The sequence below is a fragment of the Nothobranchius furzeri genome, chromosome 2 (genome assembly GCF_043380555.1).
Source record: "Nothobranchius furzeri strain GRZ-AD chromosome 2, NfurGRZ-RIMD1, whole genome shotgun sequence".
In the NCBI taxonomy this organism is placed as follows: domain Eukaryota; kingdom Metazoa; phylum Chordata; class Actinopteri; order Cyprinodontiformes; family Nothobranchiidae; genus Nothobranchius; species Nothobranchius furzeri.
The window spans coordinates 97979822-98003543 of record NC_091742.1 but is presented as its reverse complement, the minus strand read 5'-3'; the positions used below and the strand labels follow the sequence as shown (position 1 = coordinate 98003543).

General features: G+C 41.2%; 2 protein-coding genes across 2 annotated transcripts in view; both read right to left on the bottom strand.

Moving 5' to 3' along the window:
• The window catches only part of LOC129154097 (zinc finger protein 850), a 244280-nt gene that overhangs the window by 112054 nt on the left and 108504 nt on the right, over nucleotides 1–23722 (bottom strand).
• On the bottom strand, nucleotides 11800–13108 carry LOC139066252 (zinc finger and SCAN domain-containing protein 20-like). The gene is made up of 2 exons (XM_070548690.1): nucleotides 12679–13108; nucleotides 11800–11978 (listed from the first exon to the last, which is right to left on the bottom strand). The coding sequence occupies exons 1-2, from the start codon at nucleotides 13106–13108 to the stop codon at nucleotides 11800–11802; spliced, it is 609 nt and encodes a 202-aa protein (XP_070404791.1).

Sequence of the window (23722 nt, the reverse complement as noted above, 5' to 3'; positions counted from 1 at the left end):
CGTGAATGAAATGGTTGTACGTTTCCTCAAAGTTAAAGAATCTGTTTTTGTAGTAGCAGACAAGATGGTATGGTCTGCTAGCTCTCGAGTGAGTGACAGAAGCTGAAGTCAATGCATGAACTTTTGCAGCCTTTTGCTGAACACACACAAACTCTTCAGAGTGACACAATGTCTATGTCATTAATACTCTCTTTGAGATGTTCACGTTGGATTTCGTATGTTTAGTCTTAAACTTTGTGTTTAAATGTGTTATTTACATGCAGCTCACTGACACTTTTTGACCAGAACTAAAACTATTGTGTAAAACTCTCTGTCCAGCAGCACATCAAATTAATGGCTGTAAGCACACACACACACACACACACACACACACACACACACACACACACACACACACACACACACACACACACACACACACACACACACACACACACACACACACACACACTTCTCTAAGAAGTAAAAGGATTACATTCAAACATTTGTCTTTGACTAAACCACTCAAACATTTCTATCACTTCACAAAAGCAATGGTTTACCATCCTAAACCATTTAAGGTACTGTTGTAAACCAGCCTGCATACTCAAGCCTATAAGAACAAAAGTTGATCCTTACCTCAGCGTGATGCTTTTTAAGATCTGTTGAGCTTTCTTAAAGTTCATTCTAAACAATTTTGCACGGCCAGCGACTTCTGACAAAGCAAATGACTTCTTTTTTTTTTTTGCAGGTGGCGGGAAAGTTTTAAAAACAAAGAACTGGTTGAACCAAATCGTCACAGAAACAACACACAAAAAGCAAATTACTTTTTTTTTTTGCAGGTGGGCTGTATTGAAAGAGTGGCGGGAAAGTTTTAAAACAAAGTTCTGGTTCATTCTAACCAAGTCGGCATGGTAACAATTCACAAAAGCAAATGACTTGCTATTGTTTCAAAGAGCTATTTAGGTGAAAGCTTAACCATCGCCTCCTGCCTTTAGTGTCACATTTTGTTTTCACTGTCACACACACACACACACACACACACACACACACACACACACACACACACACACACACACACACACACACACACACATTGCTTCCTGCCTCAGAGAAAAGATTTGATCCATTTTGTAGGACCTATAACAGCTGAAATAAATAAAAAGCTGTTTATGAGGTTTGTTTTTTGGGAGGGGTGGATTAGTAAAGTCTCAGAGCAGACGTACCTCTGGTCAAACCTTTAATGACATACCTCCCAGAATAGTTAAACTAAGGCACATGCATGCCGTAAACGGATTTACACACGAGTGAAAGAGCTGCTACATTTTAACCAAAACATGAGCAAAGAATAAGAATAAGAAGAAGAAGCGATGGATACGTGTTTTGAATATAGCCTTCCTCTGCTAAAAACAACGTTCGAATTGAGACATGATGAGATTTCAGGAAGAAATGTCCGGTATTATTTTTTGGATCGTAAAGGTTTTTTTATTTCTGCTCCAGGGAGTTTTGACGAAGCAATGGATACGAGCACACACACACACACACACACACACACACACACACACACACACACACACACACACACACACACACACACACACACACAACTCTAAACAACCATTCATACATTTGTCTACCTATACAACAAAGCAAATGACTCTGTATTGTTTATAAACATTTTTTTTTCGACCAATCGCAACCGTTTTCTATTCAAGATTTTTTTAAACAGCTGTATAAAATGTAAAAGCGCATTTTCGGAGTCGTGATTTGAGGTGTAACAAGCTAAGATGACGGGTAAGTTTTTAACTCAAGACGCAAATCTTTTTTTTCTCTTTCTGGTTTAACATCTTTATTTTCAGACGCTATTGTCATATCGGACGGCGAGTGGGAAGAAATTCCTATTGAGGAATTAACTTGTAAGACACCGGTACCTCTGGATGATTTGTCTAAAATTAATCGTGCGGTCGAGAATCTGAGTGAGTGGATTTTATAAATATATATGTAACGTTCTTTTCTTCAACTGAGAAATATCTCATTTTACAGAAAAGGAGGGGGTTCAACCTTACCCCGGAAGTGATAACTTTTACCCAACCACGCCTCCATCCACCAGCCGAACCGTCTTACATTCGTATCAGCCCAGCCATACCGTCAGATCACACGGGAATGCGAGCGTGAAAGCTGTTCGTTACAGGACCGTCACGCCGCAGACGATCCTCGAAGCTGGTAAGTGATTACAAAATAGCGATTAATAAGTCAGAGATGTGTCGTTCATATTTATCGTTTTTATTCTTCAGAGCAACGTCCGACGGCCTACGCACCCCCAATATCTCAGCCCCCACCACCTCCAACCCCTTCTCATGCGCGGACGGATGGTAACGATAAAAAAACAACTGATTAATAAGTCAAAGATGACTCGTACACATTTACCGTTGTTTTTTTATCCTTTCAGAACAACATCAGACAGCCGCTTCAATATCTCCGCCCACACCTCCTCCTCCTCCTCCCCCTTCTCCTGCACAGGGTAAGAGATATATAAAAAGGTGGTTATTTACTTCAAAGATGATTCGTTCATATTTTTTCATTATTTTTATTCTTTCAGAACAATCCGACAGCGACACTGAAACCGCTGAACGTGGTCCTGAGCAGCCAGCCGGTAAGCTGTTTCACAAAAAGCTCCGCATAGTATATTAAATTTGAAGTAAAAAAGATGTTTTTTATCCTTTCAGATGAAGAGGAAGAGAACGCACCACCTCCTGCACCTGTACAGAGTAAGTTAAATTTTATATATAATTTATTAAAAGCTCGTTCATTTTATTTATTTTTATTTATTTTTTTCATCAGAAAAACGACTGAAGAAAAAGAAAAACATCCGTCTTTCACCACTTCAGAGATTAAACAGGATGAAAATGGCCTACTTATTGCTGCAGGTCAACTCAGGCCTGGTCGAAGTGGTCCAACAAGTGCTCGCTTTGTAAGGAGGACGCAGTTTTTTTTCTTCATTTTTAGTAGGTTATTAATGTCTTTTGTATCATGAGTGAAAATTGGTTTGACGACCTTTCAGATTTGTTTGAAGTAGATGGTGAATTAAATGTAGATTTGTTAGATCGAATTTTAGCCAGCCAAAATCCCTCAGATGAGGCCGATAATTTGGTGTTAAATGACTGGTTTGATTTAAGCGGACTGAGTGAAGTAGATGAATTAGCTTCAGATAGTGAGATCTTAGCATCCCAAGCCGTTTCAAACGAGGTCGATCAAATTCTAGCAAATTCAGATTCGCCTTCATCAGAAGCTGTAGATGAAATATTGAGACAATTAGAACACCAGCAGCACGTAAACGAGGTCGATCAAATTCTAGCAAATTCAGATTCGCCTTCATCAGAAGCAATAAACGAAATTTTGAGACAAATAGAACACCAGCAGCGCGTAAACGAGATCGATCAAATTCTAGCAAATTCAGATGAGCCTTCATCAGAAGCAATAAACGAAATTTTGAGACAAATAGAACACCGGCAGATCGGAGGGAGCGTAAACGCAGCTTTTAACCAGCGTGAAATTAGAGAGAGAGTGTCTTTTCAAGCAATCAACGACCCAGCCGAGTTTTATATTAATCTGATGGAAATATTAAACAGGTTTGCTGAAAGAGGAAGCCAGATCGCGCGTCCCAACGATAGAGTCCAGTTTGAAATTAATACTTTACACACGACGCACCACGTTAATTTTAATTATGACGGATCAAATATGTTAAATCAGCTTCAGTATTTACTGGATCTGTTAGTCCAATCAAATGAAGCATTAGAGGCCGACAACGAATTTAATTTCAGACTGCAAGTGATAAATAACCCGTCCGGCGGCGGAAAACGAAAAATCGAAACCATTCTGGATCACGAATTAGTCAATAAAAAACGAAACCATCTCATTTGCCCTCCAGAGGCCAATCAGCCGTTGTGTTTTGCGCTAAGCATAGCCGGCCTGTTAAATCCCTCAGCGAGAGATACAGAATTATTGAATGTGGCTAAAAATATTCATCAACAGGCAGGGCTTCAGGAGCAATCAACCGTTTCATTTAGCGACGTGATTCAATTTGAAAATATTGTTCAAAGAAAAATAATCATTTTTTACAGATCCGACAGAATCATTTCTAAATTTGAAACAGATTTTAGCGATCGAACAAATCCGTTGTTCATTTTGCTACTCAATCAACATTATTACGGCATAAAAAATATTAAAGGTTTCTTAGGAGCCAAATATTTTTGTTCATGGTGCTTTTCCGCTTATAATAACATAAACGGACATCATTGTAAATGGTTCTGTCGCGTGTGTAATACCGATTTATGCAAACGGACAGAAACGTCTCTCATCACATGTTCTGATTGTAATCGAATATGCCAAAATGTAATATGTTTTCAAACTCACAAAACACCTGTTTTCAGGCCTCAAGCAAACAGGTTAGTTTCTCCTTGCGAAATGTTTAAAAAATGCACCATTTGTAAACAAACTTATTACATCGCCATGGGTGGAAATGGTTCACAGCACGTTTGCTCAGCGACCAAATGCATCGTTTGCAAACAGTCGGTGGTCACGGACGATCATCGCTGTTTTATTCAGCTTGAAAAAAAAGATGACGGTTTAACGGAAAAGGTTATTTATTACGACACTGAAACGTTTACGGATCAGAACGGTGTGCATACACCTTTTTTAATCTGTGCAAAATCCGATTCAGGCGACGTTTGGGAGAAATTTGGTTTAGATTGCATTAAAGATTTTATTATGCAGATGCGTCGTCCTAAATTCAGCAATTATACATTTGTTGCACACAATGCGCGTGGATTTGATGCTTATATAATTTTGAGCGCTATGTGTCAATTAAAAATTGTTCCCAAAAATATACTCATGCAAGGCTGTAAAATCCTGAGTTTTCACGATCCAGACTTTGGGTTGAGATTCATTGATTCCTTTAGTTTTATCTGTAAAGCCCAAAGCAGCTGGAAGGTTGGCTAATTTCATCATGAGAAAACTTAAGGAATCAATGAATCTCAACCCAAAGTCTGGATCGTGAAAACTCAGGATTTTACAGCCTTGCATGAGTATATTTTTGGGAACAATTTTTAATTGACACATAGCGCTCAAAATTATATAAGCATCAAATCCACGCGCATTGTGTGCAACAAATGTATAATTGCTGAATTTAGGACGACGCATCTGCATAATAAAATCTTTAATGCAATCTAAACCAAATTTCTCCCAAACGTCGCCTGAATCGGATTTTGCACAGATTAAAAAAGGTGTATGCACACCGTTCTGATCCGTAAACGTTTCAGTGTCGTAATAAATAACCTTTTCCGTTAAACCGTCATCTTTTTTTTCAAGCTGAATAAAACAGCGATGATCGTCCGTGACCACCGACTGTTTGCAAACGATGCATTTGGTCGCTGAGCAAACGTGCTGTGAACCATTTCCACCCATGGCGATGTAATAAGTTTGTTTACAAATGGTGCATTTTTTAAACATTTCGCAAGGAGAAACTAACCTGTTTGCTTGAGGCCTGAAAACAGGTGTTTTGTGAGTTTGAAAACATATTACATTTTGGCATATTCGATTACAATCAGAACATGTGATGAGAGACGTTTCTGTCCGTTTGCATAAATCGGTATTACACACGCGACAGAACCATTTACAATGATGTCCGTTTATGTTATTATAAGCGGAAAAGCACCATGAACAAAAATATTTGGCTCCTAAGAAACCTTTAATATTTTTTATGCCGTAATAATGTTGATTGAGTAGCAAAATGAACAACGGATTTGTTCGATCGCTAAAATCTGTTTCAAATTTAGAAATGATTCTGTCGGATCTGTAAAAAATGATTATTTTTCTTTGAACAATATTTTCAAATTGAATCACGTCGCTAAATGAAACGGTTGATTGCTCCTGAAGCCCTGCCTGTTGATGAATATTTTTAGCCACATTCAATAATTCTGTATCTCTCGCTGAGGGATTTAACAGGCCGGCTATGCTTAGCGCAAAACACAACGGCTGATTGGCCTCTGGAGGGCAAATGAGATGGTTTCGTTTTTTATTGACTAATTCGTGATCCAGAATGGTTTCGATTTTTCGTTTTCCGCCGCCGGACGGGTTATTTATCACTTGCAGTCTGAAATTAAATTCGTTGTCGGCCTCTAATGCTTCATTTGATTGGACTAACAGATCCAGTAAATACTGAAGCTGATTTAACATATTTGATCCGTCATAATTAAAATTAACGTGGTGCGTCGTGTGTAAAGTATTAATTTCAAACTGGACTCTATCGTTGGGACGCGCGATCTGGCTTCCTCTTTCAGCAAACCTGTTTAATATTTCCATCAGATTAATATAAAACTCGGCTGGGTCGTTGATTGCTTGAAAAGACACTCTCTCTCTAATTTCACGCTGGTTAAAAGCTGCGTTTACGCTCCCTCCGATCTGCCGGTGTTCTATTTGTCTCAAAATTTCGTTTATTGCTTCTGATGAAGGCTCATCTGAATTTGCTAGAATTTGATCGATCTCGTTTACGCGCTGCTGGTGTTCTATTTGTCTCAAAATTTCGTTTATTGCTTCTGATGAAGGCGAATCTGAATTTGCTAGAATTTGATCGACCTCGTTTACGTGCTGCTGGTGTTCTAATTGTCTCAATATTTCATCTACAGCTTCTGATGAAGGCGAATCTGAATTTGCTAGAATTTGATCGACCTCGTTTGAAACGGCTTGGGATGCTAAGATCTCACTATCTGAAGCTAATTCATCTACTTCACTCAGTCCGCTTAAATCAAACCAGTCATTTAACACCAAATTATCGGCCTCATCTGAGGGATTTTGGCTGGCTAAAATTCGATCTAACAAATCTACATTTAATTCACCATCTACTTCAAACAAATCTGAAAGGTCGTCAAACCAATTTTCACTCATGATACAAAAGACATTAATAACCTACTAAAAATGAAGAAAAAAAACTGCGTCCTCCTTACAAAGCGAGCACTTGTTGGACCACTTCGACCAGGCCTGAGTTGACCTGCAGCAATAAGTAGGCCATTTTCATCCTGTTTAATCTCTGAAGTGGTGAAAGACGGATGTTTTTCTTTTTCTTCAGTCGTTTTTCTGATGAAAAAAATAAATAAAAATAAATAAAATGAACGAGCTTTTAATAAATTATATATAAAATTTAACTTACTCTGTACAGGTGCAGGAGGTGGTGCGTTCTCTTCCTCTTCATCTGAAAGGATAAAAAACATCTTTTTTACTTCAAATTTAATATACTATGCGGAGCTTTTTGTGAAACAGCTTACCGGCTGGCTGCTCAGGACCACGTTCAGCGGTTTCAGTGTCGCTGTCGGATTGTTCTGAAAGAATAAAAATAATGAAAAAATATGAACGAATCATCTTTGAAGTAAATAACCACCTTTTTATATATCTCTTACCCTGTGCAGGAGAAGGGGGAGGAGGAGGAGGAGGTGTGGGCGGAGATATTGAAGCGGCTGTCTGATGTTGTTCTGAAAGGATAAAAAAACAACGGTAAATGTGTACGAGTCATCTTTGACTTATTAATCAGTTGTTTTTTTATCGTTACCATCCGTCCGCGCATGAGAAGGGGTTGGAGGTGGTGGGGGCTGAGATATTGGGGGTGCGTAGGCCGTCGGACGTTGCTCTGAAGAATAAAAACGATAAATATGAACGACACATCTCTGACTTATTAATCGCTATTTTGTAATCACTTACCAGCTTCGAGGATCGTCTGCGGCGTGACGGTCCTGTAACGAACAGCTTTCACGCTCGCATTCCCGTGTGATCTGACGGTATGGCTGGGCTGATACGAATGTAAGACGGTTCGGCTGGTGGATGGAGGCGTGGTTGGGTAAAAGTTATCACTTCCGGGGTAAGGTTGAACCCCCTCCTTTTCTGTAAAATGAGATATTTCTCAGTTGAAGAAAAGAACGTTACGTATATATTTATAAAATCCACTCACTCAGATTCTCGACCGCACGATTAATTTTAGACAAATCATCCAGAGGTACCGGTGTCTTACAAGTTAATTCCTCAATAGGAATTTCTTCCCACTCGCCGTCCGATATGACAATAGCGTCTGAAAATAAAGATGTTAAACCAGAAAGAGAAAAAAAAGATTTGCGTCTTGAGTTAAAAACTTACCCGTCATCTTAGCTTGTTACACCTCAAATCACGACTCCGAAAATGCGCTTTTACATTTTATACAGCTGTTTAAAAAAATCTTGAATAGAAAACGGTTGCGATTGGTCGAAAAAAAAATGTTTATAAACAATACAGAGTCATTTGCTTTGTTGTATAGGTAGACAAATGTATGAATGGTTGTTTAGAGTTGTGTGTGTGTGTGTGTGTGTGTGTGTGTGTGTGTGTGTGTGTGTGTGTGTGTGTGTGTGTGTGTGTGTGTGTGTGTGTGTGTGTGTGTGTGTGTGTGTGCTCGTATCCATTGCTTCGTCAAAACTCCCTGGAGCAGAAATAAAAAAACCTTTACGATCCAAAAAATAATACCGGACATTTCTTCCTGAAATCTCATCATGTCTCAATTCGAACGTTGTTTTTAGCAGAGGAAGGCTATATTCAAAACACGTATCCATCGCTTCTTCTTCTTATTCTTATTCTTTGCTCATGTTTTGGTTAAAATGTAGCAGCTCTTTCACTCGTGTGTAAATCCGTTTACGGCATGCATGTGCCTTAGTTTAACTATTCTGGGAGGTATGTCATTAAAGGTTTGACCAGAGGTACGTCTGCTCTGAGACTTTACTAATCCACCCCTCCCAAAAAACAAACCTCATAAACAGCTTTTTATTTATTTCAGCTGTTATAGGTCCTACAAAATGGATCAAATCTTTTCTCTGAGGCAGGAAGCAATGTGTGTGTGTGTGTGTGTGTGTGTGTGTGTGTGTGTGTGTGTGTGTGTGTGTGTGTGTGTGTGTGTGTGTGTGTGTGTGTGTGTGTGTGTGTGACAGTGAAAACAAAATGTGACACTAAAGGCAGGAGGCGATGGTTAAGCTTTCACCTAAATAGCTCTTTGAAACAATAGCAAGTCATTTGCTTTTGTGAATTGTTACCATGCCGACTTGGTTAGAATGAACCAGAACTTTGTTTTAAAACTTTCCCGCCACTCTTTCAATACAGCCCACCTGCAAAAAAAAAAAGTAATTTGCTTTTTGTGTGTTGTTTCTGTGACGATTTGGTTCAACCAGTTCTTTGTTTTTAAAACTTTCCCGCCACCTGCAAAAAAAAAAAAGAAGTCATTTGCTTTGTCAGAAGTCGCTGGCCGTGCAAAATTGTTTAGAATGAACTTTAAGAAAGCTCAACAGATCTTAAAAAGCATCACGCTGAGGTAAGGATCAACTTTTGTTCTTATAGGCTTGAGTATGCAGGCTGGTTTACAACAGTACCTTAAATGGTTTAGGATGGTAAACCATTGCTTTTGTGAAGTGATAGAAATGTTTGAGTGGTTTAGTCAAAGACAAATGTTTGAATGTAATCCTTTTACTTCTTAGAGAAGTGTGTGTGTGTGTGTGTGTGTGTGTGTGTGTGTGTGTGTGTGTGTGTGTGTGTGTGTGTGTGTGTGTGTGTGCTTACAGCCATTAATTTGATGTGCTGCTGGACAGAGAGTTTTACACAATAGTTTTAGTTCTGGTCAAAAAGTGTCAGTGAGCTGCATGTAAATAACACATTTAAACACAAAGTTTAAGACTGAACATACGAAATCCAACGTGAACATCTCAAAGAGAGTATTAATGACATAGACATTGTGTCACTCTGAAGAGTTTGTGTGTGTTCAGCAAAAGGCTGCAAAAGTTCATGCATTGACTTCAGCTTCTGTCACTCACTCGAGAGCTAGCAGACCATACCATCTTGTCTGCTACTACAAAAACAGATTCTTTAACTTTGAGGAAACGTACAACCATTTCATAGGTACTTGACAGTGTGTGGGGCTGTCATTCACAACAGTTAGGCCGCACTCATCCACTGTCAGTGAGCCATGTCTGTAGGCACTTCTTCAGCGCGGCCTGGTGCTTCATTCAGCTCCTCGTGGTTCATCATTTTTTCTTAGAGCTCGGCTTTTCACCATTCGGACAGATCTGAGCTTTTAAAGAGTTAAACACAATAGGATTACACTCAGAAGGGAGGGGCTGTGGGAACCGATGGGCTATCACAAAAAGAAACCACACACCATTACACACATTAGCCTATGACGTGGGATATCATGGACGCTCAACAATACGCCATTGATGATGCGGCGTGGGGGGTCTAGACCATCTGGACACGTTCAACAATACGCCATTGATGATGCGGCGTGGGGGGTCTAGCCCATCTGGACAATTAACAATACACATGTCCATTTGATTAATGATACGGAAGGGGGGGCAAAGATTGAACAATACACCTGTCCATTTGATTAATGATAGGAAGGGGGGGCAAGGTCAAGGGTCAAATGAACAATAGGAATGAAAGGTCAAAGAACAATAGACCTGTCAAAATGTTTGACGAAAGGTGTCTTATAATCCTCTCTTACTTCAATAGGAAAGGTTGGCATTCCATAATCCTCCAGGGCATTGTGGATGGCAGAGGCATGTTCTGGAATGTTAATGCAGGTCAGCCAGGTAGCTTACATGATGCCCGTGTGCTGCGATTGTCCACATTTTGGGACTTGGTTGCTCATGGACAACTGCACCCAACTAGTACCAAGAACATTGAGGGAGTAAATGTAGGCTTTTATGTGCTCGGGGACTCTGCCTATCCTCTACAGAACTGGCTCCTAAAACCATTTTCAGACAACGGTCGTCTCACTGCTGAACAACAGGCGTACAACAGGAAAACGTCCAGAGCCAGAGTTGTGGTCGAAAATGCATTTGGGAGGCTTAAGGGTAGGTGGCGATGTCTTCTGAAGAGAAACGACAGTGATGTAGAGCTTCTTAAACACATGGTGCTGACCTGTTGTGTGCTTCACAATGTCTGTGAGAGCCATGGGGAGGAATATACAGAATGTGACGCACCTGCTGATGAACCAGTGGTTGCAAATATGCAGGAAGTTGCAGAGGAGGGCAGTGATGTGCGTGAAGCTCTGATGCGACACTTCACCCGCTGACCTCAGTTTGTGTTTTTTCTTTCCATTTACTTTATTGTTTTGACACTTTTAACTGTTTGAAGCCTGTAGTTTGAACTGAAATGTTTGTTTTATTTTCAGAACTTAATAAAGTACACTATTTTACTGTTAAACTGTTGCACCTTTCCATTTTAACATATATTTAAGGTGGGCTGTAATAAAATCTACATTTATTATGTAAATTTAAATTTGCGAGCAAAATTGTTTGACAATTCATGCACACCTTGTTTTTCTTTGAAATTTTATTGATAAAAAGGACAGACGGATAAAAAAAATTGCAGGACAAATACATAGCACCTTACTGCCTGGGTGGTGGCAGGAAGTCAGAGGAGCTGCCCATTCTTTGTGCGACCAGTCCAAGAACAGCATTTAGGGCACCCAAATGTTCAAAATATCGCTCTGCGATCTGTAATTCATGTTGCCTTGCTGCTGCAGCGTCTTGTTGCATCCAGTTTACCTGATCCCGGCTTATGCCTTCCATTCTGTCCATCTGCCTGCCATCTGCGATCTGCAACTCATCAAATATCACCTGTGTCCGTGCTTCCAATCGCCGTCTTCGGTCACCTGGAAACAACAACATTGACAATTACATTTGTGTTTATATGGATAACAAAATGTCAGTTGTCCTGTGAACTTGTCAGTTTTGTTTACGCACAAAGCAGTTTTTAGAATGGTCAGACACTACCTGTGCATCGACGACATGGTAGATGTTCCTCTCGAGTGGTAGTGGACAGAGGTGATGGTGGTGGCGATGGAACTGGCCGAGGTGATGGTGGCACAGAAGGTCCTGGAGTGCTACTTGAGGAAGTGGATGGTTCCTCTGAAGAGGGAGTGTTTTCCGCTTCAGATGTGTCTGAAAAACACAGATCAAAAAATTAGTCAGTAAGAAAAGGTCACGAAATAAATCGGTAAGAAAAGCACAATATTTTTACAGCAAAAGAGCATGTAGGCATATAGTAAACTTAATAAAACTGCTATGAGTTAAGGCCATTTTGTCATTTGGAACGTGTCCACTAGATGGCAGTAATTCGCCAGTGACGTACAGATTAATTGCAATTTAATGTTATATTCTTATTCATCCGAAAAATATATACTTGTTAAAAGTCCACTCTAGGCTAAAAACACTGCTGGCACGACTTTTGGGATCTTTATAATATTAGATCAGCTCGCTTCTCCTCACTGTGGGTGCTCAGCTGTATAAAACAATGAGATGCTAAAAACACTGAGATGCTTACGTGAAAGGCTAACCGAATTTCCCATGTTTTAAACAATGAGACGCTAACAAGAAAGGCAAACTCCGCTCCAGCCTCATGTACGCAACAAGGACATGCTAAACATGAAAGGCTTATATCGCAAACAGCGTGTTAAGAAACACGGGGGAATGCTAAATGAAGGTTAGCATAAACACGAGGGGATGCTAAGGCTAGTTAACACGAGGGGCTAAATCCTTTACTTGCTGAGCATTTCTTAAATAGCTGCTGCTATTATTCAGTGTTTTTGGTGCTGTAATGAATGGCCTGCAGAGCTAAAAAGACAACAAAAGAAATGCTTACCAACAGGGTTTATGAGTGACTCCAGGATACTGGTCGCTGAGTCCAGGCCTCCTTCGCTGCCTCGGTTTGACGGTCTGTGTCCATAAATAGCGTCCACCACATCGTACCACTTCCATGTACTTCGCCCATTCCCACTACGGCCGTTGCTGTCCTTAACTTTTCTGTAGTGGGCTTTTATTTTTTTCAGCTTAGCACGACACTGCTCGGAGGTGCGCTGGAATCCTTCAGCTGCCATGCGCTGAGAAACTTCTTTGAAGACTTTCTCATTTCTTATCATCCCATCCAGCTCGGCCTGAATGTTGCTATCTCCGATGATGGTGAGGAACGTTTGAAGCTCCGCACTGGACCAAAAGCTATTACTTGCAGGCATTTTCACACACAAGAAGTACAGCCAAACAAACACTGGAACTCGACTCACTACTTTTTCCATCCCCTGGGATTGTCGCGGGTAGTTACGTAATTTCTCCCCCAATCAGAGGACTCTGGACCTTTTACGCTGTGGCTCCACCCAGACCAAAAATCTCTGGACCCTCAAGAGAAGGGGTCCCACTCTGGCCCGCTACTGGACTGGTTCGGGTAAGTTTCCTGGACTGGTTTAAACAATCGAAACAAAATGTTTAGCGACCCGATCCTTCCCATTCCATGCCAGTTTGGTCGGTGGAAAAGGCCCAATAGGTGTTAGGAGCCATCTTTTCAAATGCAACTATAGCAAGTCCGTCTGCTAAAAGTCACCTATTCACAATTAGCTGAACAGTTCAAGTCGGCCTTGCAGTTATCCTGCCTGTGAGGCTCTAATGGCAGGCCTCCGCTGTTGATGGCTGGTAGTGATTTCTGACCAGAATACACTTCCTACTCTGTTTATGTAAGCACACATAAAAGGCATAACAGAAAACAATGGCAACAATGAAAAAACACAACATAAGTACACCAACAAAACCATACATCACAGTTAGAAAAGGACTTGTACACCCCAAAGACATCAGCAGAACACCAATGTGGAGTCATACTTAAAATCCCACGCAAGCTGTGCAATAAAACACACGTTGGTGAAGCCGGACGGCAACTCAACACACAAACAGGAAAGGAAGGGATGCCACCAGCAGTGGCAACACTCTAAAGAAGGCAGCAGTGATAGTCGAAACATCAGTAAAAACAAGGTAAACATAACACTTTTTCTGTGTTAAAAAAGAACCATGATGCAGGGCAAACATGAAGATTACTGAAAGTGAAAAGCTAGGAGAACATAAGGATAAAGTAACAAAATGATAAAACTTAACACCGAGAACAGGATCGTACTGAGTTAATCTAAGAGCAGAGGGGATGAACACAATTGGGAAAAACTAGAACAGGAGAAGAGACTCTAAACAAAAAAACTACGGAAAATGCAGTGCTCAAAGGCACAAAAACGGAAGTTAAATAAAACATGAAAATACAAATATTACACAAAAAACAAGAAAGTGAAAACTGATGAGAAGTAAAAACTGAAATAATCAGAGGCTAGGGCTGGGGATGGCTGGACTGACACGGTAACAAGGGTGTGAGTATGAAAGCTGAAAGATAATAAATAGAGGGACAGAAAACGCAATGATGCATAGGAAAGGGGAGAGACATGGGAGACAGAGGACAGAGGACACGAACAATTCCACATTTTTCAGGATCCCATGCTAACCTTTTATTTTTATTTTTTTCATTTTTATTCTCATTTTTTAAATTCTTAATTCTTCATTATATCTTCAAGTTTTTATTATATATTTTTTTTACCTTTTTTATATTTTAATTGTTCTTTTGAAGGGACTCATGCTTTTTTAATTAACCGCTATATAAAAAATCCTTTCTTGTCCTTTGTGTGCTTCTGTGAAGTCTTTGGATGGACAAGTTCAGTCAACCAGATTCAAGACAGGAGATGTTGGGTAATTTTTACTTTCTCCATAACCCGTAACCTGAAATAAACACACCAAATACAAAGAGGAGTTCAATTTACACTGTCTCATCAAGAATGGAGAGGAGGCGAGGCACAACTCCCTCCGGAGCTGTTTCCAACGTCTCCCCCACCCCTCCCAGCTCAACAGAGGTTTTTATTGTACAATGGGATGGAGGGCGGGCCTTCCTTGAGTTTCAAAGTTACAGACTCATCTCCTAGGAGACCATATTCCAGAGATAACAGCACAGCAGGCTTACAGAGGAACTACACAGTCAAAATACACACACAACTCCTCAGCTGACCGGTAACTTAATCAACATTCTTCAGAATCAGCTGACCGGGGTAACTCAGTCAACACATATTGTTTGGACCTTCATCTTGTCTCAGGAAGTGATCACAGAGGCCATTCTTCACCTCTCTAAAATGTGATCAAAGAAGATCGATGACCTTTCGTTTAAACAAATACTTATGTCCTGCAACGTTCTTTAGGCCTCAAAAAGGTACATTAAATACAGAAAATACCTATCAGGAGAGAGACAAGTAGAGCCACTGGACCAGTATATATATGTCGATGGGCCAGCCTGAAAGACTGGCAACCCCCAACACCCAAGCACATTCCATTGGCCATCATCTGTGGCTGGCTGCATTTACAAATGAAAGGCAGCTAACGACCAGTGATTTAATCAATCAATCAATGCTTTATTTATAAAGGCCTTCCGCAACCCTGTCAGGAAGCCCAAAGCGCTGAACATGGTTCAGTTGAAGGTAAATATATTGAATAAATCAAAAATAAAGGCAATTCAAAGTACAAAATACAAATTATAAAATAGGTAAAACATTCTAGTACAGGACAAATGTGTAAAACAATGGATAGAGTGAACCAATGAAAACTGTGAAATAAATTCAACATAAAAGAGGGCCAAAATCAAACATGTTCAGTCATTGATATCAAACTAAGCAGTCATTTGACAAAGCTCTGGTAGAGCTGGGGGAATCAGAAAATGCTGGGAGTCCTAGTATTAAGGATTCCAGTTGGATGATTGGAGGATTATTTAGGAGGATTGGAATTAGGGTTGCCAACCGTCCCTTGAAAAACGGAATCGTCCCGTATTTAGAAACAAAAGTGCACGTCCCGTATTGAACTCAAAAGGGACGCACTTTGTCCCGTAATATAGTATGGATCAAAATTAGTCTGTAGTCTATTACCGGAATTAACGCTTTGTTTGAAAGCCAGCCCTTCGCCTGCTCTGTGACCAATGAGCTGACCGCATGCTTACACACGAATATGACGATACAGATTACCGCTTATTTCATTGGTCGAGGAACGGTCGCTTGGGGAGAAGATACCGGAAGAAAACAGACGACAGCAAACAGCACGGCCAACAGGGAAACAAACGCCGACACTGCTGTACAAGTCTCGGACGACAGTATTCCTCCGAGAAAGAAGAAAAAAGGCTTCAAAAATACAGGGAGGAATGGGAAAAGGAAAATTCCTGGCTGGAAAAACTGCGCGATAACACCTATAAAGCGCACTGCACCGTGTACCGGCGCAGTTTTTCCATAGGGCATGGTGGACTGGCAACATGCTTCTAGTAGTAGCCACATGAAAAACATAAAGGACGTGAAAGCACGGGGAACCCTCGATCCGTTTGTCGTCCACAAGGCCACGGCAGAAGCAGATATGGTAAGTAAACATTGCTTTTTTAAACCCTCTGGTTAAAGTGAAGGTATTTATATGAAGAAAAAAAACCACTGTGTTGGGACTTGTTTACTATTATTTTTATTATTTTTGTTGTCTGTTTCTGTTTTGTCATTAGTTTTTCTATTTTTTTTTTTTCAACTTGGGTGTTTAGTTTCGATGTAGCCTTGTTTTGGTTTATATGTTGTTTGGATAATTTTAAACTAAAAGGATGGATAAATACATAATAAATAAAGTGAACTATTGTATTGTATAAAAGCTATACAATGCAATAAATATACAATAAATGTTTTCCATTTATTTACCACTGTAAGTGTTCTATGTGGTGCTTATAACCCAGGTTTACTTCTTATCTCCATTGGCAGGTTAAACATCTCTATGGATGAGCTTTATGACGAGTGTGTCACTGCAACCAGCCTTCTGGAGCACCTCACCAAAGGACCTCAGGAGAAGGAAAAGTGGCAGTCCAAGGGAACAGCAGAGAAGTGTATAGAAATTCTTCAGGCAGCTGACCTCTCCAACATCCAGCCTGTCGTATCCATTGTACTCAGCATCCCATCTTCCACTGGATTGGCAGAGAGGATTTTCTCTCTCATGAAGAATAAGTGGACTGATGTGCGGAACAAATGTTCTACTGAAATAATTAGATGTGAGCTCATTGTCACTCTAAATTGTGACATGTTTTGCTCAGAGTTTTACTCTGCAGTACTGAAAGACAACTCCTAAATGCAGCAAGATCTCAAAAGAAATACAAATGGAGAAAATAGTCGGTTTTCACATAATGTAGCATTGAGCTTTTGAGTTCATGAGTTTGGACTTTTTTTTTTTTTTTTTACTTCAACCGTAGGCTACAGTCAAGGCCTTTGAGGCACAAATATGTTTACAGCTTCTCCACAGACTTTCTGTTTGCACTTTTCTAATTGCACTCAATGTGCAGTTACAGCGTTGCTCTTTCTGTTGTTTTCTATTAATTTATACAATTTTAAGTTAAGCAGAACAGAGTTGTTTTAAAGAGAGCTATTTATATTCTAAAAAGTAAAGCATAACAGGCTACCGTTTAAGAAAGAGACCTGCTTTATTTATTTTTTTGTCATTTTGCACAAAAAGTTGAGCATAACAGTTTTCTGTTTAAGAAAAATACCTTTGTTACTTATAATAATTTTGTAATTTCACGCCATAAATAAATGGCTAAATGATCATTTGTTTCCCATGTTTTCATATCACAAAGAATATGCATCTTCTTAAACCAACTTCAAGTCAAATAGTAAAAAAAAAAAAATCCTTTCACACACACACAAAAAGAGCAAAAAAAAATCACCACGCTGGGAAGGGTGGCCTGGAGCGGCCGGCCCTGCCCGCGAGGTGTCCCTTATTTATTTTTCAGGGAGTTGGCAACCCTAATTGGAATGAACAAACTGGTTTCAGTGGTGAAGGGTTAAATGAGTGAGTGAACCCACTACCAAGGATGAACTCTGCTAACTTTAAACATCAGCTGCTCTAAATAAGCATGAAGGTCAGAGAGGAGCTCTAGGATGGACATGGATAAAGGAACTGTAATGTAGAGGTAAAGTAGGGCAGGGCCAACGTTAGCAGCTGTCATACGGTCCATCTGACATGTTTGACTGTCATTTAGCTTGTTATGTGACAGGTTAGAGCACAGTCTCATGTTAGAGTTTTGTCATGAGAACATTCAGATACCTCACATGCTGATGGTGTCTAAAATATATAATTTTTTTCAAAATAAAGAATAATTTTAATCACAATTGAAACCTACAATCCTAGAAGAATCTCGGCCAATCAATGTGCACGTCCTGTTCTCACTGATTGGGTAGAAATCCCACCATCAAACTGTGTGTGTGTGTGTGTGTGTGTGTGTGTGTGTGTTCTGGCGTGATTTAGCACTACTTAGATGTAGCCATCCTTACGCTGACAAAAATGTAACTAAGTAACTTTAACTTTGAGTACATTTTATTTACCGTACTTTTTACTTTTACTTGTACTTGAGTAAAAAAGTGATCAAAGTATGGGTACTTATACTTAAGTAGGACATTTTAGGACTCTTTCCACCTCTGCTAATAATTAAGGAATATGATAACCCCAATAGAGCTAAATAAAGATAAAACGTCCTAACATTGTAATAAAACGCAACAAGATTTATTACAAGTTCTTATTTGGCGTTTTTCAGGTTCTTTTATGAAATAAACTAAAGCGGGTTTGTTGCAAAACAAGAAAGGATGTTTATTATAGCGATGAGTTTACATTTTCTTTAAAACTCCTCAAGATCTGGCTGTAAACCTGTAAACTTGGGATTCTCACGGTGCTGCCAGGCTTCTCCAGGTGAGCCAGAGCATGATGTAGTAGACAGGTGACTGCAGCTTCTACTCTAACCCCTGGTCGGTAAGCAAACTGCAATGGATCCATCGAAGGCCCCACAATAGACCGAAGGTGTCCCAGGATCAGTCTCCAGTGTCTTCATCAGGTAGTACGTGAGAGCCACCGGCCGGTAGCTACTGAGCTCATTAGCTTTTGGTGTCTTTGGCACTGGAACCACACAGGAGGTCTTCCAGAGCTGTGGTACCACCCTCAGCTTCAGGCTCAGGTTGAAGACATGCTCCATAACTCCGCTCAGTTCATCTGCGCAGGATTTAAGGAGCCTGGAGCTAATGTTGTCAGGACCAGCAGCTTTTTTAGCTTTGATCTTCATCAGCTCTCTCCTCACCTGGCCTGCTGTAAAGGAGAGGGGTGGGCAGTGGAGCTCTGTACTGGGGAGGGGGCCGAGCCCTGGGGGATGAATGATGGTCTGAATGGAGGAGTCAGAGGTGTGAAGGGCTGTAGCTGTAGGGGGGCGTCCAGGTGTTGAGTTATTTGAATGCAGCTGTGTGGGGGAAGGGGTGGGTGCTTGGTCAAACCTATAGACCCTTTTACTACCTACGTCATCAAAAGTTGCGCGCGCAGCCTGGCAACGAGAGTGAAGGCTTCCTCATTCACACTCGACACTAAAACAGCGTTTTAAACCCTTTGTTTTGAAGTTCTGAGCACATAAAAATGTCGGGTTGTTGCGTGTATGGATGCCAGAATCGCTTCTCTTCAAGCAGTGGACTGAAACTTTACAGAATTCCGAAGGGAGCACGTCCATTTCAACAAAATCGGAGGCGTCTGTGGCTGCAGGCCATCAAAAGGGTTGATGAAAGCTGGACTGAAAACACGATCCGAAATGCTCGAGTTTGTAGCGCCCATTTTATATCAGGTAAGGTAATTATGTACTAAGATTACACCAGAAAGCTGGTTAACGTGTGTTCTATTAACCAGACATGGTCCAATTACAAACACAGCAACACAATTAAATATTTGATTGGCATCACCCCAGCTGGAGCAATTTCCTTTCCGTCACCTGGATGGGGTGGAAGGGTTTCAGACAAACAACAAAAGAGTCGGGGCTTTTTGATCTTTCAGAACACAACGATGAGATTCTAGCTGATAGAGGATTTCAAATCCGAGATGAACTTGCCGCTTGTGGAGCCACTCTCCGTATACCTCATTTCACAAAAGGGAAAAAGCAACTCTCTGCTCAGGAGGTAGACTCGTCAAGACAACTGTCTCGTGTCAGGATACACGTTGAACGAGTAATAGGACGCTGGAAGAACTGGAAGATTTTGCAAACAGCAATTCCTGTGTCACAACTCAACATTCTAGATGAGAGTGTGATTGTGTGTGCTGCTCTAACAAACCTCTGTAAGAGTGTTGTTCCCAAAAAAACACCAAAAATTATCAACTCCCATGATCCCATGCAGACAAGAAACAGTGCCACTGTCATTTGCTAGAATATGTAAAACTGATTTTGCATTAGTGTACGAAACAAATGTAAATCTGCTACTATGTTTTTTTTGTACTAAATAAACAATTTTACATTTTCTTTGTATGTGATTGTCAGAAACGTTTCGATTGTGCACTAATTAAATCTTTGTGGTTTCAACATTAGATGCAAACTAAAATACACACATACAAACACCGTTGAATCCTAAAGAATTGTTTATTTGAAAATAATTTGAGCATCAACACAATTCTTTTAAATCCAAGAATTAGCCAGAAGGCTTGCTTACATCCAACTTGGAAAGGTCCAGACTCAGCACAGTCCAGACATAACCACATTGTTGGTTTGCGTCTGATGTTTACACAGCTGTAGCAAACAGAAAAACAGTGCTAGCACAAGCAGGGATGACGCATCATCAAAAAGGCCAGTGCAGCCAGAAGTTGCAGCTACAAGCGCTTCTGTTCCTCCTCTCTCCGTGCCTCCAGCACAGTCTCAGCAGGCAATTGCGCCACCGAGTGGCAGCAGCACAAACATAAATCGCTGTTCAGATGACCTCGGGGTGGATAAGCCTAATCAAGTGCACCTGGAAAATTATCCAGTTCGACTTTTCTCTGGGAAAAAAACGCAGTTTTTCTTCATCATGGTACCAAAATAGAACATGGTTGGAGTATTCAGTGAAAACAGATGCAGCATACTGTTTCCCCTGCAGACAGTTTAGTTCTCATTCCTCATCAAACTCTTTGTTACATTTTGAATTCAGGGGTGTCTGCTGTCCTTTTTATTCAAATGTTTTAAAACGCATATTAAAGTTGAAACTGTTTTTGAACCATCTTAAATACAGGGTTGTCTGTTCTCTTTTTAGAAAGAAAACACTCTAGATTTTCTAAATCTTGTTTAGAAGACCTAGTTTACACTTCTCACCAGCTGGTAGCAGTAACGCACCAAGTCAATGTTTACCCAGAAGAAGAAGCACGCAGCCAAGAAGTAGCATACTAACCTGATGCTATCTAGCTCACCTGTTCAAAAAGAATATGGTTTTGAAAACAGTTTTGTTACACACAGCAATTTCTATTATCAGTTTCAGACTACCGGTCTTGTCACTGATATATAACTAATATTACAAAAACCTATAAAAAATTGATTAAAACTAAAAAAAACGAAAATAAAAAAGTTAATGAAACTAAAACTAAACAGAACAAAAACAAACCTTGAAAATAAAGAATAAAGAAAAAATGCTAAACTATTAAAATATTGGCCAACCACAGTTCATGTATACCGTAAATCCTCTAATACAGGCCGGTATTCAATTAAAGCTTGGGTCTCCAATTTTGGCCGGTGTCGGAGTCGGCGGAGGTGAATAATGGCCGGTCTCTTATAGTGGCCGGGTGGAATGTGGTAACAAGCAAGTACGGGGCGGGGGGGGGGGGGGGGGGGGGGGGGGGGTTGTGTCATCGTCTCACTTTTGATTTGCCAGTGATAGACCACGAGGGTAACTTTAACCATGCGGAGACGAACCTGTGCCAGAGCGTCGGTACTGACACGCGATCGTTCATGTCGGTTCATTTCCTTTAATGTTTTCTGTCTTTTATTTGCGCCTGATGTGTTTCGCTGCTGTGGAGCGGGGCACATCACCTTGTCCTCCGGTGACGCACCGATCACTGATGCGGCCGCCAAGCACGGAGCACTCCGCTGATTTTGCAGTCGGTAGATCTGCCTCCTGAGCACGGCCACAGTAACAATCAGGTGTCGCCACCTCAAAAACTAATTTAACACGCGATCGTTCATGTCGGTTCATTTCCGTTAATGTTTTCTGTCTTTTATTTGCGCCTGATGTGTTTCGCTGCGGAGCGGGGCACATCACCTTGTCCTCCGACACACCGATCACTGATGCGGCCGCCAAGCAGGGAGCACTCCGCTGTTTTTGCGGTCGGTAGATCTGCCTCCTGAGCACGGCCACAGTAACAATCAGGTGTCGCCACCTCAAAAACTAATTTAACACGCGATTGTTCATGTCGGTTCATTTCCTTTAATGTTTTCTGTCTTTTATTTGCGCCTGATGTGTTTCGCTGCTGTGGAGCGGGGCACATCACCTTGTCCTCCGGTGACGCACCGATCACTGATGCGGCCGCCAAGCACGGAGCACTCCACTGTTTTTGCGGTTGGTAGATCTGCCTCCTGAGCACGGCCACAGTAACAATCAGGTGTCGCCACCTCAAAAACTAATTTAACACGCGATCGTTCATGTCGGTTCATTTCCTTTAATGTTTTCTGTCTTTTATTTGCGCCTGATGTGTTTCGCTGCTGTGGAGCGGGGCACATCACCTTGTCCTCCGACGCACCGATCACTGATGCGGCCGCCAAGCAGGGAGGACTCCGCTGTTTTTGCGGTCGGTAGATCTGCCTCCTGAGCACGGCCACAGTAACAATCAGGTGTCGCCACCTCAAAAACTAATTTAACACGCGATCGTTCATGTCGGTTCATTTCAGTTAATGTTTTCTGTCTTTTATTTGCGCCTGATGTGTTTCGCTGCTGTGGAGCGGGGCACATCACCTTGTCCTCCGGTGACGCACCGATCACTGATGCGGCCGCCAAGCACAGAGCACTCCGCTGTTTTTGCGGTCGGTAGATCTGCCTCCTGAGCACGGCCACAGTAACAATCAGGTGTCGCCACCTCAAAAACTAATTTAACACGCGATCGTTCATGTCGGTTCATTTCCTTTAATGTTTTCTGTCTTTTATTTGCGCCTGATGTGTTTCACTGCTGTGGAGCGGGGCACATCACCTTGTCCTCCGGTGACGCACCGATCACTGATGCGGCCGCCAAGCAGGGAGCACTCCGCTGTTTTTGCGGTCGGTAGATCTGCGTCCTGAGCACGGCCACAGTAACAATCAGGTGTCGCCACCTCACAAAAATTATTTAACACGCGATCGTTCATGTCGGTTCATTTCCTTTGATGTTTTCTGTCTTTTATTTGCGCCTGATGCGCTTCGCTGTGGAGCGGAGCGCATCACCTTGTCATCCGGTGACACACCAATCACTGATGCGGCGACCAAGCAGCAAGCACTCCGCTGTTTTTGCGGTCGGTAGATCTTTTAGAACTGCAGTTCAAAGGTAACTCATGAGGTGAATATATATGAACCCAGGTAGCAGTTTCTCTTTAGGATTGAGAGGAGATGCAGGAAGATAATAAACAGACAGGACAGAAAAATAGTCAAATAAAAACAAGTTAGTTTTTGTACCTGGTTGCAACAAACAGACACCATTGAAGGTAATCAGAAATGAGGAACAGAAAATGAAATAATTATTTTAATGTTTAGAGCAGCAGGAACACTGAGAGGCTTCAGGCGCATCAGTGAGTTTGCAGCCGCTGCGCAGGGGGAGGGGGGAGAGGGCTGAAGCAGAAACTACCGTTGTTAAAAGAAATGTGTTTAACATTGAAAATGTGGGCGCAATTTTAATTGTCAAAAACTCCAGCGAACCATTAGTTCATTTTGCTCAAATAGAAATAGAGGCCTGCCTCTAATACTGGCCCTCATTCCAATAAAGGCCTGGAGCTTGATGAGCTTGAGTCAAATACAGGCCCGGGCCTGTATTAGAGGATTTACGGTATT

Bases quoted from the DNA above. Each gene is read 5' to 3' on its own strand.
- LOC139066252 (XM_070548690.1), bottom strand. From the start codon at position 13,108: ATGGAAAAAGTAGTGAGTCGAGTTCCAGTGTTTGTTTGGCTGTACTTC. The intron at 11,979-12,678 runs GTAAGCATTTCT...TGTGTTTTTCAG, and splicing joins GTCACTCATAAACCCTGTTG to ACACATCTGAAGCGGAAAAC.